Source organism: Sceloporus occidentalis, unplaced genomic scaffold, assembly GCF_023333645.1.
Source record: "Sceloporus occidentalis isolate IW3139 unplaced genomic scaffold, rSceOcc1.0.p SCAF_4, whole genome shotgun sequence".
Classification (NCBI taxonomy): Eukaryota; Metazoa; Chordata; class Lepidosauria; order Squamata; family Phrynosomatidae; genus Sceloporus; species Sceloporus occidentalis.
Genome location: NW_028316984.1, coordinates 194,985,103 through 194,998,871, shown reverse-complemented (window position 1 = coordinate 194,998,871; position 13,769 = coordinate 194,985,103). Strand labels below are relative to the sequence as shown.

General features: G+C 40.5%; 1 protein-coding gene across 4 annotated transcripts in view; it reads left to right on the top strand.

The window, feature by feature from the left end:
* Positions 1 to 13,769, top strand: part of LOC149315226 (protein phosphatase 1A) — a 46,341-nt gene that overhangs the window by 14,900 nt on the left and 17,672 nt on the right. Inside the window, exons 2-3 of one of the 4 annotated variants that reach the window (XM_089522781.1) lie at positions 9,994 to 10,129; positions 11,907 to 12,760. In XM_089522781.1, coding sequence (XP_089378907.1) covers positions 11,927 to 12,760 — 834 coding nt within the window. In that variant the 5' untranslated portion in view covers positions 9,994 to 10,129; positions 11,907 to 11,926. Of the gene's footprint in view, positions 1 to 9,993; positions 10,130 to 11,108; positions 11,179 to 11,906; positions 12,761 to 13,769 lie in introns of those variants that run through there. The other 3 variants (XM_089522778.1, XM_089522779.1, XM_089522780.1) reach the window with 3 other exon arrangements.

Below are 13,769 nucleotides of genomic sequence, written 5' to 3'. Positions count from 1 at the left end.
CTATGTATTTTGACTGTCAGAGCTTGCTTCTGAATATTGTTCATTTTTTAGTCTTCTTTTGAAGCAAGTTTGACATGGAAGTAGTTGAAGCTGCTTTTCCACAAAGCGATTTGATGTCACTGGCGGCTGAGTCTGAATGATGTAACTGTGGGTAGGGCTGATTATATGGTTTTGAAATCCAATTCATTGGAGAAAATTGACTGATCTGCCCTAGCTGCATCATCCTATTTTTATTTTTTTAATTGAGTATATGAATGTATAATTTTTGTAGCTGCTGTTGTGCACTGATCTAAATTCTCCTGCATGGGGGCTGAAAGGACAGGGCATTAATATAAATCCATGTGAGCTCATCTCACAGAAAGGACTAATCACGTGGCTACTTCTGCAGGGCACATGAGTATTTTAAATTAGTCAGCAGAGCTCCAGCATCTGACTCTGTAGAGATTTCTGAGGAATTGTGTGGACACTGAAGAAGAAGAATGCAGTCCCAAGGGACCTCTTCCCTTTATTTTTGCTCCTTTACCTCCAAATGGAAATTAATTTCCTTTACACATCTCCTTTGTTTTCTCCTTGACCTGTCCACTTTTGTTTGTATCAGAGATGGAGAACTCTAATGACATTTAGGAATAATAATTCCTGTTACTTCTAAAATACATCTTCTGGAGAGTATTCATACCTGTGTATTGACAGCCCCCTACGTGTTAGAGAAGGTTCCGTTAGCTATTTGTGTTATGCATGAACTGAATTGAATTAATATACAATTCTAGAGTTGGAAGAGATAGATCCCAAGACCCATCAGTCCAATCTCCCCATGATCCCACTTTTCTTGCGCAGTAACCAAGCAGTTCATATCCAATGTGTGTTTGTGTGCCCTCAAATTGCCTGTCAATCCCATGAATTTAATAGGATTTTCTTAGGCATGGAATACTCAGAGGTGGTTTTGCTAGTTCCTGTAGCACCTGGTATTAATTGCCTATAGCACCTGGTATTAACTGATCCAAGTAGTAACCAGGGCTGACCCTGCTTAACTTCCAAGATCAGGCCTTTAGGGGTATTTAGGCAGGCATCCTGTTTGTTGATCATGAAATTTGTTTGTAACACCTCTTATTCCCCAATGCAGTTATTACAGTCGGTCCTTGGTATCCACGAAGGATCCGTTCTGGGTCCCCCCATTACCAAAATCCGCAGATGCTCAGGTTCTGTTGTCCCCAGTGGCAGCACATGCACGCGACCATGCCACCTTTAGGGACAACATGACTCCACCTGAATGTCTAGTTTCTCTCTTCTCCTCCCACTTTCCTCTTTTGTCCACAGTTTACTTCCATTCCTGCAAACTGCATTCAAAGTGTTTAAAAACAGTTTGTGCTCAATTAATTCAGTAGGAGGGAGAGGACAGGAAGGGGGGGTCGTCTTGCCCTACTCAGTATGTGTGTGTGTGTGTGTGTGTTGTGTGCTTTCAAGCCATGCTTGACTTATGGCAGGGGTAGGCAACCTTTTTGAGCCGGGGGCCAGGTTGCTGTCCCTCAGACAACTGGGGGGCCGAAGCCGGGGGTGGAGCTTCCACCCTCCGGGGGCGGAGCATCCACCCTCCAGGGGCGGAGCCACATAACAGCGGTGGAGCATCCACCCCCGGGGCGGAGCCGCATGCTGGGGGTGGGGCTTCCACCCTCCAGGGCAGAGCCACATAACAGGGGTGGAGCTTCCACCCTCCAGGGGCGGAGCTTCCACAAAAGCATCATCATAATCATCACTACCACCACCTCCACTGCTATCATTGTTACAGCAGACCTTTCAGCAATAAATGCACCAAAAATACACAGAAATGCACTTTGGAAAGTCACACTCCTCCTCCTCTTTCTCATTGAGAGGGGATTTTGCATAGAACACCAAGGGCAAGTGAAAATAATAATAATAATAATAATAATAATCAGTTACAAGCATGGAAACTACTAAAATGCAATTCAAAATAAAAGGCAGCAAGCAAAGAAAAGCCAGAAAGTACTACTGAGAGGGCATTTTGCAAAGAACACCAGGGCAATTAAATAATAATATTAATATTAAAGTTACAGGCATGGAGATTACTAAAATGCAATTCAAAATAAAAGGCAGCAAGCAAAGAAAAGCCAGAAAGTACTACTGGGAGGGTATTTTGCAAAGAACACCAGGGCAATTAAATAATAATATTAATATTAAAGTTACAAGCATGGAGATTACTAAAATGCAATTCAAAATAAAAGGCAGCAAGCAAAGAAAAGCCAGAAAGTACTACTGGGAGGGCATTTTGCAAAGAACACCCACCTAACCCCCTCCCCCAATGAACCAACCTGTGGCTGCAGCTGCTGCTCTGGCTCCGTTTCTCCCTGGCTTTGCCCTCCTTCTGCTGCCTCCTCCTCCTCCTTTCCCTGCTCTTGGGAGGAGGAGGGCGAGGTGGAGCCTGCTGCAGGCCCACTGCAGCCCCTGTAGCCCTGTTGGAGTGCTCTAGGGGCTGCAACGGGCCTGCTACATGGCGCCGCCATTTTGTTTTTCAAAATGGCGGCGAAATCTCGTGTGACCTTTGCCATCCTGAGGTCTCGCGAGATTTCGGCCGCCATTTTGAAAAACAAAATGGCGCCCGGAGCGGCAAAAAAACGGGGGAAATCGGCGGCAGGAGTGCTCGGGGGCCGCTTGGAAGGCCTTGGCGGGTCGGATCCGGCCCACGGGCCGCAGGTTGCCTACCCCTGACTTATGGTGACCCTATCATGTTTGTGGGGTTTTTTGCAAGATCTGTTGAGAATAAGTTTGTCATTGCCTTCCCCTGAGCTGAGAGCATGTGACTTAATTAAGATCACCCAGTAGGTTTCATGGTCCTGCAGGAATCGAACCCTGGTCTCCAGAATCACAGTCCAACACTCCAATCACTACGCCATGCTGACTGTTAGTTAGACATGCCTTAAAGTACTGGAATATCTTTATGGAAGAACTTAAAAGATAGAGTGTGTTCAACAATTTCATGGCACTTTGTAACTAGAAGCAACAAGCTGCCCTGCTCTTTGCAAACAATAAAAACACCTCAGTTCTATCATTCTGCAGTGTCAGGTATGAAAAGCAATAACCTTTGACATTTTGTGCAGTTGGATTATGTCCAAAGAATGACAGACATCTGTGCATCACAGAATTTCCCCTAAAATAAGACACTGTCTTATATTAATTTTTCCTCAAGAGGACACATTATGGCTTATTTTCAGGGGATGTCTTATTTTTATTAAGTATGGTACAACAATCTACATTTATTCAAATACAGTTAAGTTGTCTTCTTCTGGAACATCATCATAACTCTCCAAACCCAGAATTCCATCCTGAATTTCTTGCGACTCCATTTCCTTTAGAACCATTGGCCCCAATCTTTCCGCTCCCTTCCTGCCCCCTTCCGTTCTGCAACGGGCCTATCACTATGTCTTATTTTCAGGGTATGGCTTATATTGCGCAAATGCTTAGAAATCCTGCTGTGGCTTATTTTATGGGTATGTCTTATTTTTGGGGAAACAGGGTATGTGTGAATAAGTCGACACAGGATTCTAGCCTGTAATTTTTTAAAAAAATTAAAAATTATATTTTTGGAATTTAAGTTTAAATCAAATTTCAAACATTTTGTCCAATGGTGAAAAAGGGGAGTGGAGGATCAAAGATATCATTATCAACACTAATTATACAGCTGCCAATGATATTCTATGAATATGTTATCAGTTGGTGGGATGAGATATCATTCCTTAATCTGAAAGTGTTGGGGTGTATGGTAGATTTTAAAAGACTCAATCAACATTGCAAAAGTCTGCTTCCTTGTTCTATTACTCTTAGTTCTAGGAAAATTTCCAAAATGTTGTCAGTTGCCTAGGGAAACTTGCTTTTAAGACTCAGCTCCTGGTGTGAGGCAGGTTCTCCGTTTCTCGCCTATCTTTTGTGTTTGCAGCACTTTCTGACATTAAAGTTTTCAAAAGCATCATACTTATCTGTATTCCCAATTTTTCCTCCAGTGGCCTTGTGCCCTGAAAGGATCCTTTCTGTTTTTTCCTTCCCTCCCGATCCCCTGAGACCCCCTCATCTGCTTCGCAAATCTCTCTCCCTCCCCTTCTGTTCTGTGAGCCACTGAGTTTGCCTCCCCATTCCTCCATATTTCTTTCTTCTACTGTGGTTATCTCCTAGCTCCGTTTCTCAGCCTTTCCCTCTGTCTTCTCTGGCCTCTGTCCATTGTCGTTTTTGGTCATGTGCCTTAGCACCCTTCCAAAGAGTGCAAGGCACAGCAGGAGCCAGCATAGACCAGATGATATTCTTCTGTTTAATGAGGCCACACCCCATGAGTAACAATGCAAAACAGACGTTTCAGAAGGAGTGGATTTTTCTTCATACAGTGTTAAAGCTGTGATGTAATGCTGCATTTTCTCCAAGTTCGTTCACTTTTTCTTGGCATAAGCTACTCCAGAAGGTTGATGTGAGAGGTTAGAATGTGTATGTGTGCACACGCATATGTGTACACAGACTTGAAATCTTTGGAAGAAAAAAAGATAAAACTGTCACAAGTAACTTTTTGCAGATGTTTGCCCCTAAGAACAAATCCTTTCCCCTTCCCACATCCCTTTATTAACATTGAGTGTGCAGCATGCCGTTTTGCTAACTTCTTGGTCTCCTAAAAACTGGTAGACAAAATTCATCTACCTCTCTTCAAAATCATCAATATACAATCTGTACATTACTTTAGCAACACTACCATATTAAAAATAAAAAATAAAAATACTTTAACAACACAAGTTGTCAAGCAATAGAATTACAGTGTTTGCTGTTTTTAGGACATTGTAGATAAAATGTTCGTTCAATCAGGCCTCCTTATCCATGAATTCTGCATATACAGATTCCACCATCCACAGCTTGAAAATATCCCCTCTCCTCCCTCGAATAGCAAACCTTGATTTTGTCATGTTTTAGGGCACCATTTTGCTGTTCCACTCAGTATGATGGACCTGGGGAATCTGTAGATTTTGGTACCCACAAAAGGTCCTAGATTAGAACCAAATCCTAGTGTAGTGATTACCAAACTTGGGTCCTCCACAGTGTTGCCAGTTTCCAGGGAATTCCCTGGTTTCCAGGTAATTTAAAAACTTTCTGTTTGATTTCCACCCAAAATACTGGCCCCAAATACCTTTAAAATACCTCCCGCCCAAACATACCTCCCATCCTGGAAGTCCCATCCCTTTAGCCTTCCCATAGTTCCTTGCAAGCCCCCTCTGACCCAGAAGTCCCATCCCTTGACCCGGAAGTCCTGCCCGCTTCTGCAGAATTTGGAGGCATTCTGGGGAGCCAACCAAGGGATTTTCTCTTAGGGTGATCACCAGCACTGGTCTTCCAGGTGTTTTGGATTTCAACGCCCAGAAGGCCTAGCCAGCTTGGCCAGCAGGAATTCTGGAAGCTAAAGTCCCAAACATCTGGAGGGACGAAGTTTGGGAACCATTGCCTTACCAGATAATAAGGGTCCATTGTTATCTACATGTTTTATCTGCAGATTGGTTTATACATAGTAGCAGTCTATTACTTTAGGGAAGACAAAAAGTTATTTGTGCAATTTTAACCTACTAGAAGAGCCTAAAAGTGGAAATAAAAGACTTTAGGACTTGTTCTTGTCCCCAAGCCCCAATATAACAGGGTTGTCTTATCTCTTCTGTAGAGGATACTGTGGCTTTGATTATTTCACCAACAGCTGTATAAGCCTTTTTATAATTTTACCGGTGATTGAAACTGCAGTTGAAACCACAACTCCAGAATTCTGGCATTTGCCCTGTTAGGAACACCTTCTCTTAATCATGTAAACCAACAGAACTGTCAAAGTCTGCCTTGCAAAAAGTTCTGTATTGAAAGATCAGATGCTTGTACTATGCAGAGACTTTCTTTTTGCACTTTGAGCCTTGGATCAGACCTGCAGCCAGACACATGAGGGTGACCTCATCCTTCTGGACCTTCTGTGGGTCTTTGCAGGATGCCTGGAGGTCCAGGAGGATGCCTGCTTCTTTGTGCATCCAGTACCATGGGGTGTTGTTGCAGATTGAGGTGCTGAATACTTCCTTCTACAGTCACTCTGTATGGGTAGTGTAGTGGTTTGAATGTTGGACTGTGACTCTGGAGACCACAGTTTGATTCCCTGCTTGGCCATGAAACCCACTGGGTGACATTGGGCAAGTCACACTCTCATCCTCAGAGGATTATCTTCTAATACTTGTATAAGGTGGAAGATTTTGATCCTTCTATATGGTGAAAGAAATTACAGTTTTACAGAATTACATATTATAACAATACATGCTTTGCAATCTAAATTTTTAAAATCTTGAGTTAAAGAACTTCCGTGATAAATTCCATCTGGCTCTAATAGCTTAATATGTTTTCATTTTTCAGATAGTTGTAATATAGTATTCCAGCATACATCAATTCTGTTAGATTCAATTCCCCACAATATTTCAGAATTTTTATATCTATAGTAATTAGCTTCTCCAAGTTTCTTTTTTACTTTTGATTTTTTCATTTAAGTACATTTGTATTTTAGCCAGGATTGGAATATATATAACTTAATCTGGTGAGAAAGCTGCATGTTTTCCATTCTGGCAATTCCATAATGGCAATTATGGGTGTTCATAACCTTGAGGTTGAATTACCATTGCACAGTCTATATTTGGCTGTTCATGAAGATCATTCTGAAGTGCCGTTTGTTATGAAATGTAACTCAGTTTTTTACTTGGGTCAGACACTGGTTTTATAAACCAGTTTACCTCTGCCTCAACCACGTCTGCCATACAATTACGATTGTTCTTGGTAACTACTTAATACTATACTCATAGCCTCCCTGAAGACTTGCCAGAGCTCTGGAGGACAAACTCAGTGTGAAGCAGCAGAATGGTGCTGGATCTCTTCATTCTTATTCCAATCTCATCCCCACTGGTGAAAGAAGCTGGTTGGGGCAGATTGAATAAAACGGATGACTTAACAAGAATTAACCCTAAACATTTAGGAACATTTTTTTAAGATTGGATTTTTAAAAATAATTTGATTTGAGCTATAAAGTTTCACGAATCTAGCTTTATGTTAAGCATACTCAAGCTCATGTTTGAAACCACCCAAAACTAATTACAATCATTGTCAAATTCTGAATTAAAAGGTGCTTTTCCATGTTAAAGATTCATGAGGGAAAGAACCACCCTCCAAACTTAAATGTTATAAATGGCAAAATACTGTAATGCATGGACTTGGGGACAAGCATGTTGTGAACACTAGGATTCAGGTGATCAGCAAGATTATCAAATTTGCTGATGATGTTGATTTTATACTTTTATACTATGCCCTTTGCGTCTACCTGTGTTGTGCAATTTATTCTGTGCTGGATTAAGTTTTTTAAAAACTCTTTAACAACCACACAGCATGAAATTACATGTAGTGTCTTTAGTAACATTACACCATTTAGCAGCTCACTATTAGTATTGTGTTTATTTTTTTCATCTTTCATGAAGTGTTCCAAGATTCGGATTTCCCTTGGACAGGAAAAAAAATTTATCCCATTTTTTGAAATGACAAACACATAAAATAGGGCTCATTGCTCCACCCCACATTATATGTATATAGGATCATTTGTGTTTGTGGCTTGTAAATGACTTCAGTTAGCTTTTTAAAAAACCAAAATAAAACTCAGATCTGATAGGCTTCACTGCTACTCTTTTGACTGTTGTACATTCAAGTTGTTTCTGTTTTATGGCTACTGTAAGGCAAACCGAACAGAGGACTTGGCGAGGGGCAGAGGGGCATCATTTATTCAGAGGGGATTTGCCCATACCTTCTTAGACAGGGTGCGACTTCGCCAAGGTAACCCAATGGATTTCTGTGGGCAAGTGGGGATTTGAACCCAGGTCACCCAGGCCAACACTTCAACTGTACCACACTGGATATGTTTTTTGGTATACCACTGCACACTGTCTTATCTGATTTCAGAATCTAATTAAGGTTGGGCCTGCTTAGTACTTGGCTATGTGGCCACAAGGGAACTCTCCGAAGGGCTAGGAAAGAATCCTGCTTGAAGCTCAGGAGACCCATTGCTAATCGAAGATGATAGTACAGGGCTCGGTGGATCAGTGGTCTGATTCAGTACAAGGCAGCCTCTTATGTAAAAGGTAGAGGATCTAGGACTCTTGTCAGGTGAATGGCAAAAAATAGTTCAATAGATGTAGCTTTAAAATATGAAGATGGAAGCAGCAACTGGATATTCTGCCTGCATTTCAGTTCTGTAACAGACATGATTTCAATGGGTGTGGCTTGTGTCTGAATGCTGAGAGAAATTACAGAGCTTCAGCCTGTCCCTTAGCTATTACTGAGTCCTAGGCAATTTTCAATAGTTGAAACCTTACTTTTAGTTTCATGTCCATACCTAATTACTGCCACTGTTGAACTTTCACTCTAAAAACTCCCTCTGGAAACATTAATTGGAGAACTTCTCCAGAGAGCCCTTTACTCTTAGGTGTTCTCAAGGTGAGACAGCACCTGAGCAGCTGCCTAGGGAAAATTCTCTTGATTGCTGTCAGGATGCAGTATTTGCTGTAGTAAGAGTATGTATCAAGGGTACCCAGTGTAGTGTTGCCTCACTCCAGGGATGTGTCAGGAAGGCCTGTATTGCTCCTCAGCAGTTGCAGGATGCATGATTTGCCACTCGACCTTGTGTCATGGAGATTTGTCACTAGCTAAAGCAGAGGTACCCAAACTTTGATTCTCCAGATGTTAAGGACTTCAGCTTCCAGAATTCCTGACTGTTGGCTAAGCTAGCTAGGACCTCTGGGAGCTGAAGTCCAAAACACACTTGAAGACTAAAATTTGGGAACCACTGATCTGAAGTATGAGATTCATTCTGTCTTATGGATGAGGTAGGCCTTGGAAGTGCAGAAGGTAGTCATTACTGTCAAGAGCCTTTTATGGAAGTGTAGTATAAACCCCTGTTATTGAAGCCAATTTCTGTTCTAAATTACTTTGGTGATATTAACATTACAAGACCCTTGCTGGATTGGGCTAAAGGCCCATTAAACTAGCATTCCATGCTCACGGTGGCCAACCAGATGATGCCATTCAAAATCCAGATCATACAAATACATATAGAAACACAAAGACAATGGTAAAAACATACAAGAAAGTATTGCTAAAATACAATTAAACTATATATAGGATGAAAACCTTTTAAAATAAGTTCATTAAAGTATGTAGGAAGAATGTACACCTTATGACCACCAGGAAGAATAGTACACTATGTTGTGGCCTTCCTGGTGTTTGACAGTCTGTTTTTCAGGTCTTTGATGACTTGGATTGGATCTTGGTGTGAAGGAGATTAAATGTTATGGTATCAAGCACCAAAACTGGATTTCTGATACTCACGGATCTTGACTTCTTATCTCTGTTTTGGGATTTTGTAGCATAAGTACAGGGTTTTGCTTTGTTTTGTTTTTTCCTAAAATGGGTTTACATGGGAACATTAATATGAACATCTACCAAGAAAAATGGTAGATATCTGCTCCAGGAAACAGACATGTGCATAGAAATTATATATTGGGTTAGTATGCCTAGTTGTGATCAGGCACAAAGTGAGCTCTTTGGAAAAATAAATACATTACTAAGGCTAAACAGATTGCAGCATGATTTACAGCTGTAGCCACAGTTCTTTTTAGTCAACCCCCCCTTTTTTGTTTGACCTCATGAGTTGTACACAGATTACAAATACATTAGAACATCTCCTCCATACTTCAAATTATAGATTTTACTCCAGTTGTTTTTAGCCCTTAATGTATATCATTATGCATAAAGTAGGTTTTGTGATTCTTTTTAAAAAAAATCTTAATATTTGTTTTGTTTTCAAATATTTTGGTTTGCTCGAGAACCGGCCTTCTTTCAATATAAAGGTAGGAAGAGTCTCTACCCATTTTTAAAACACCCCTCTTTCCTATACCACAGGTTGCCACATTCAGCAGATACCCCCACCATCCCCATAGCACCTGGGTGCAGATTGGAGGACTGCCATAAGAAGGAAGCACTAGGGAATTCTGCTTCACACAAAGTCCAGTTGCACATGCCTAAGTCTGGATCTAAGGTTAATTTCATGTGTCTCTCGTAACTTCTAAAAGCTTCTCCTAAAGATTGTCTTAGATCTCTAGTTAGATATGTCCATGTCCCAGGGGCCTGATGGGTGGGGGAGCCGCGGAGAGATTCAGCGAGGAGCCACAGAAATGTGTTGTCACAGTGAAAGAGGATAGTGGTGGATAGAGAATGAGAAAGGGAGTCTCTCTAATCTTGACAAGGTGGAGAATTGGGGCCAAACTAGCAAAAGGAACTTCAGTAGATAAAAATGCAAGTGTCATCATTTAGCTGGGAAGGAGAGATACACAAATACAAAGTGTGTGACATGTGCTTTGACAGTAGTACGTGTAAAAAGGATTAGTGGGTTTTAGGTAGACTGCAATGTGAGTCAGGAGTGTGAGTCTAATGCAATTCCAGATTGCATCAACAGATGTACAGTGTCCAAACCATGAGAAATAATACTGCCACTCTGTCCTAGTTTGTACAAATCTAACCCAAGCACATTGTCCTCCAGTTTTGGGCACTGCAGCATAAGTGAGGGGTCTGGAGAACTTCCTTCAAGGAAAAGTTGAAAGTATTTGATGTGTATAATTTGGGGTGTTGGGTGGGGGTGGGGGAATGACTAAGGTCCAAAACACACGACAGAAGTAATCCACTTTGAGATTGCTTTAACTGCCCTGACTCAATGCTAGGGAATTCTGGGAACTATAGTTTTGTGAGACATTTGGCCTTCTTTGTCAGAGAGCCATGTGCCACAATAAACTACAATTCCCAGATTATTTCTGCAGTGTGTTTTGGACCTAAGAAGCAATCTTTAAATGTTTAAAACATAGCAGGAAATAGATGAGAGCTGGGGTCTTTGTTTTTTGCTTTTTGTTTGCTTCAGGACTCAAAGAAATGAGTTCAAATTAAGGAGAAAAGGATTTAAACTAAACTTTAGAAAACCTTCTTCATAGTACAACTGTTTCAGCAGTAGAATAGACTGCTTCTGAAGGTGGTAGATTTTTCACTAGGAGCCAGATGACCACAAAGAAGAAGTAATGGGTTTCCTACCTCAGCAAGGTTTGGTCTAGATTTTCCGTCTCCAGTATTTTGAACTGTAATGCTTATCATCCCTGATGATCATGTTGTCTGGGGCTGGTGAGAGATGAAACTCAGCAACATCTGTCTGCACCGACTTGGGAAAGTCTGGATTAGATGGTTTTCAGTAAAATAATACTGAAATCAGTAAAACCGGCTAAGTTGATTTTGGTCCAAGACAATCATCATGTGCATGAACTCTGCTTTCCAGTCAGGATGTACTTCCATTAAACTTCCTTGGGAGCTACTGGCCAAATACATGACATGTTTGATCTAGTTAAATCTGGCTGTGGTTTGTTGGTATACAAACGAGGACCTGAAAACATTACTGCACAGTGCAACAAAGATTCTATGGAGCTTTGTTTATTTCTGAAGAGTTTGAGCTGTGGTTTGATTTATTTACACTAACTGCAGATGTTTTGATAAAAGCCACATTAATAAAGTTTAAACCCACCCTTTGCATAGTAACAGTTTAAATATTTATAAAAATATACAAAGCATGCCTAAGAGTGAATACTGTAAATCCACAAAAGGAAAACAGCTCTGCTCTCAGTTAAGGTTGACAGCATATAATTAAACATATTCTTTATGGTTCTTACAGTGAAGAAGTACAATTCAGATCCAAATGTTTTTATCAGTATATTCAACATGTGGCTAAACTAGTAATTGTAATTAAGCAATATCTGAACAGCATTTTTTTCTCTTCATAGATCTGAAAGGGCACAGCATCATGGGAGCTTTCTTAGATAAGCCAAAGATGGAGAAGCACAATGCCCAAGGGCAGGGCAATGGACTGCGCTATGGACTAAGTAGCATGCAAGGTTGGCGAGTGGAGATGGAGGATGCACATACAGCTGTAATTGGCTTACCAAATGGACTTGATGGATGGTCTTTCTTTGCTGTTTATGATGGACATGCCGGATCCCAAGTTGCCAAATACTGCTGTGAGCATTTATTAGATCACATCACAAGCAATCATGATTTTAAAGGGCGTGGTGCTTCACCATCCGTAGAAAGTGTAAAGACTGGAATCAGAACAGGTTTTCTGCAGATTGATGAACAAATGAGGTTACTCTCAGAAAAGAAACATGGCGCAGATAGAAGCGGGTCAACAGCTGTGGGAGTTCTGATTTCTCCACAGCACACATACTTTATAAACTGTGGAGACTCTAGAGGTTTACTTTGTAGAAACAGGAAGGTTTATTTCTTTACGCAAGATCACAAACCAAATAATCCACTGGAGAAGGAACGGATACAGAATGCAGGCGGTTCAGTAATGATTCAACGTGTCAATGGCTCTCTGGCAGTATCAAGAGCACTTGGGGACTTTGATTACAAATGTGTCCATGGGAAAGGCCCTACAGAACAACTTGTCTCACCTGAGCCTGAGGTTTATGAAATCGAGAGATCAGAAGAAGATGATCAGTTCATCATACTGGCTTGTGATGGTATCTGGGATGTAATGGGAAATGAAGAGCTGTGTGAATTTGTCAGATCAAGGCTTGAAGTCACTGATGATCTTGAAAGAGTTTGCAATGAAATTGTCGACACCTGCTTGTACAAGGTAGTTTGAATTTCTGAAGAAAGTGCAGATTTTTCTAGTATGAATTATATAGGGATAAAATATGTATTATTTGTAAAAAAATTAATAATATTTTTATTAACACACAACTGTAAAACAATAAAAATGGGGAAAATTACTACTACATCTATATAGTAGACAATACATGCATCAGCATTAGCATACTACACATAATGACAAAATAACAACCACCACAAAAAAGATAAATCATTTACTGGTACATGTTTATAGATGTACATGTGAAAATGAGCTTGTCAGCTGCAGTTTCTGTTGCTAGCTTTTAATTGGTTTACATAGGACGGATACTGGGAACACATTCTTTTGAATTCAATCTGTTTTGCTGCTCCGATGCTGGATATGCCTTGTAAAGAAAACATTTGCACAAGTTAATTGTGAACAAGTGATTCTGTCTTATGGGGCCAATTTGAACATTATCATTAATTTAAAAAAATCCACACAGTTCTTTAAAAAGTTACTAATAGAGAGGTCTCCATTACTGAAACAATTGTACGATGCTGAACCCATTTAAAGTCATTTTTTACACTTCTGATAGCACTGGAAAGCTGCAAATTTAGAAGAAGCATAAGGATGGTGCAGAAAGTTTTTAAGGCTTACATGCTGCCCATTATCTAATTAAGAGAAAGGTATTCATCTGTCCCTGCCTCCTTTGTCAACCCTGAATGAAGAGGCATGGTCACTGTACCTTTTGCCTTTGAGGGAAGAACAGTTGATGTGCTAAAGAGTTTGAGTGGAAAGATTGGCTCAGATTCAATCCTTTCCCCTCTCAGCAATCTCCTTTTCTCTAACTGTCAGCCACATAGAGCTGTTTCTAGTTGTGTGTGTGTGTGTGTGTGTGTTTGTTTGTTTGTTTGTTTGTTTGTTTGTTTTAAAAGTCAGATAGAAAGCTATATAATTATTTACTTATTTATTGCCTTTCTCCCACTACAGAGTTTGAAGGTGGCTACAAAATTTAAAACAGTACAAATTTAAA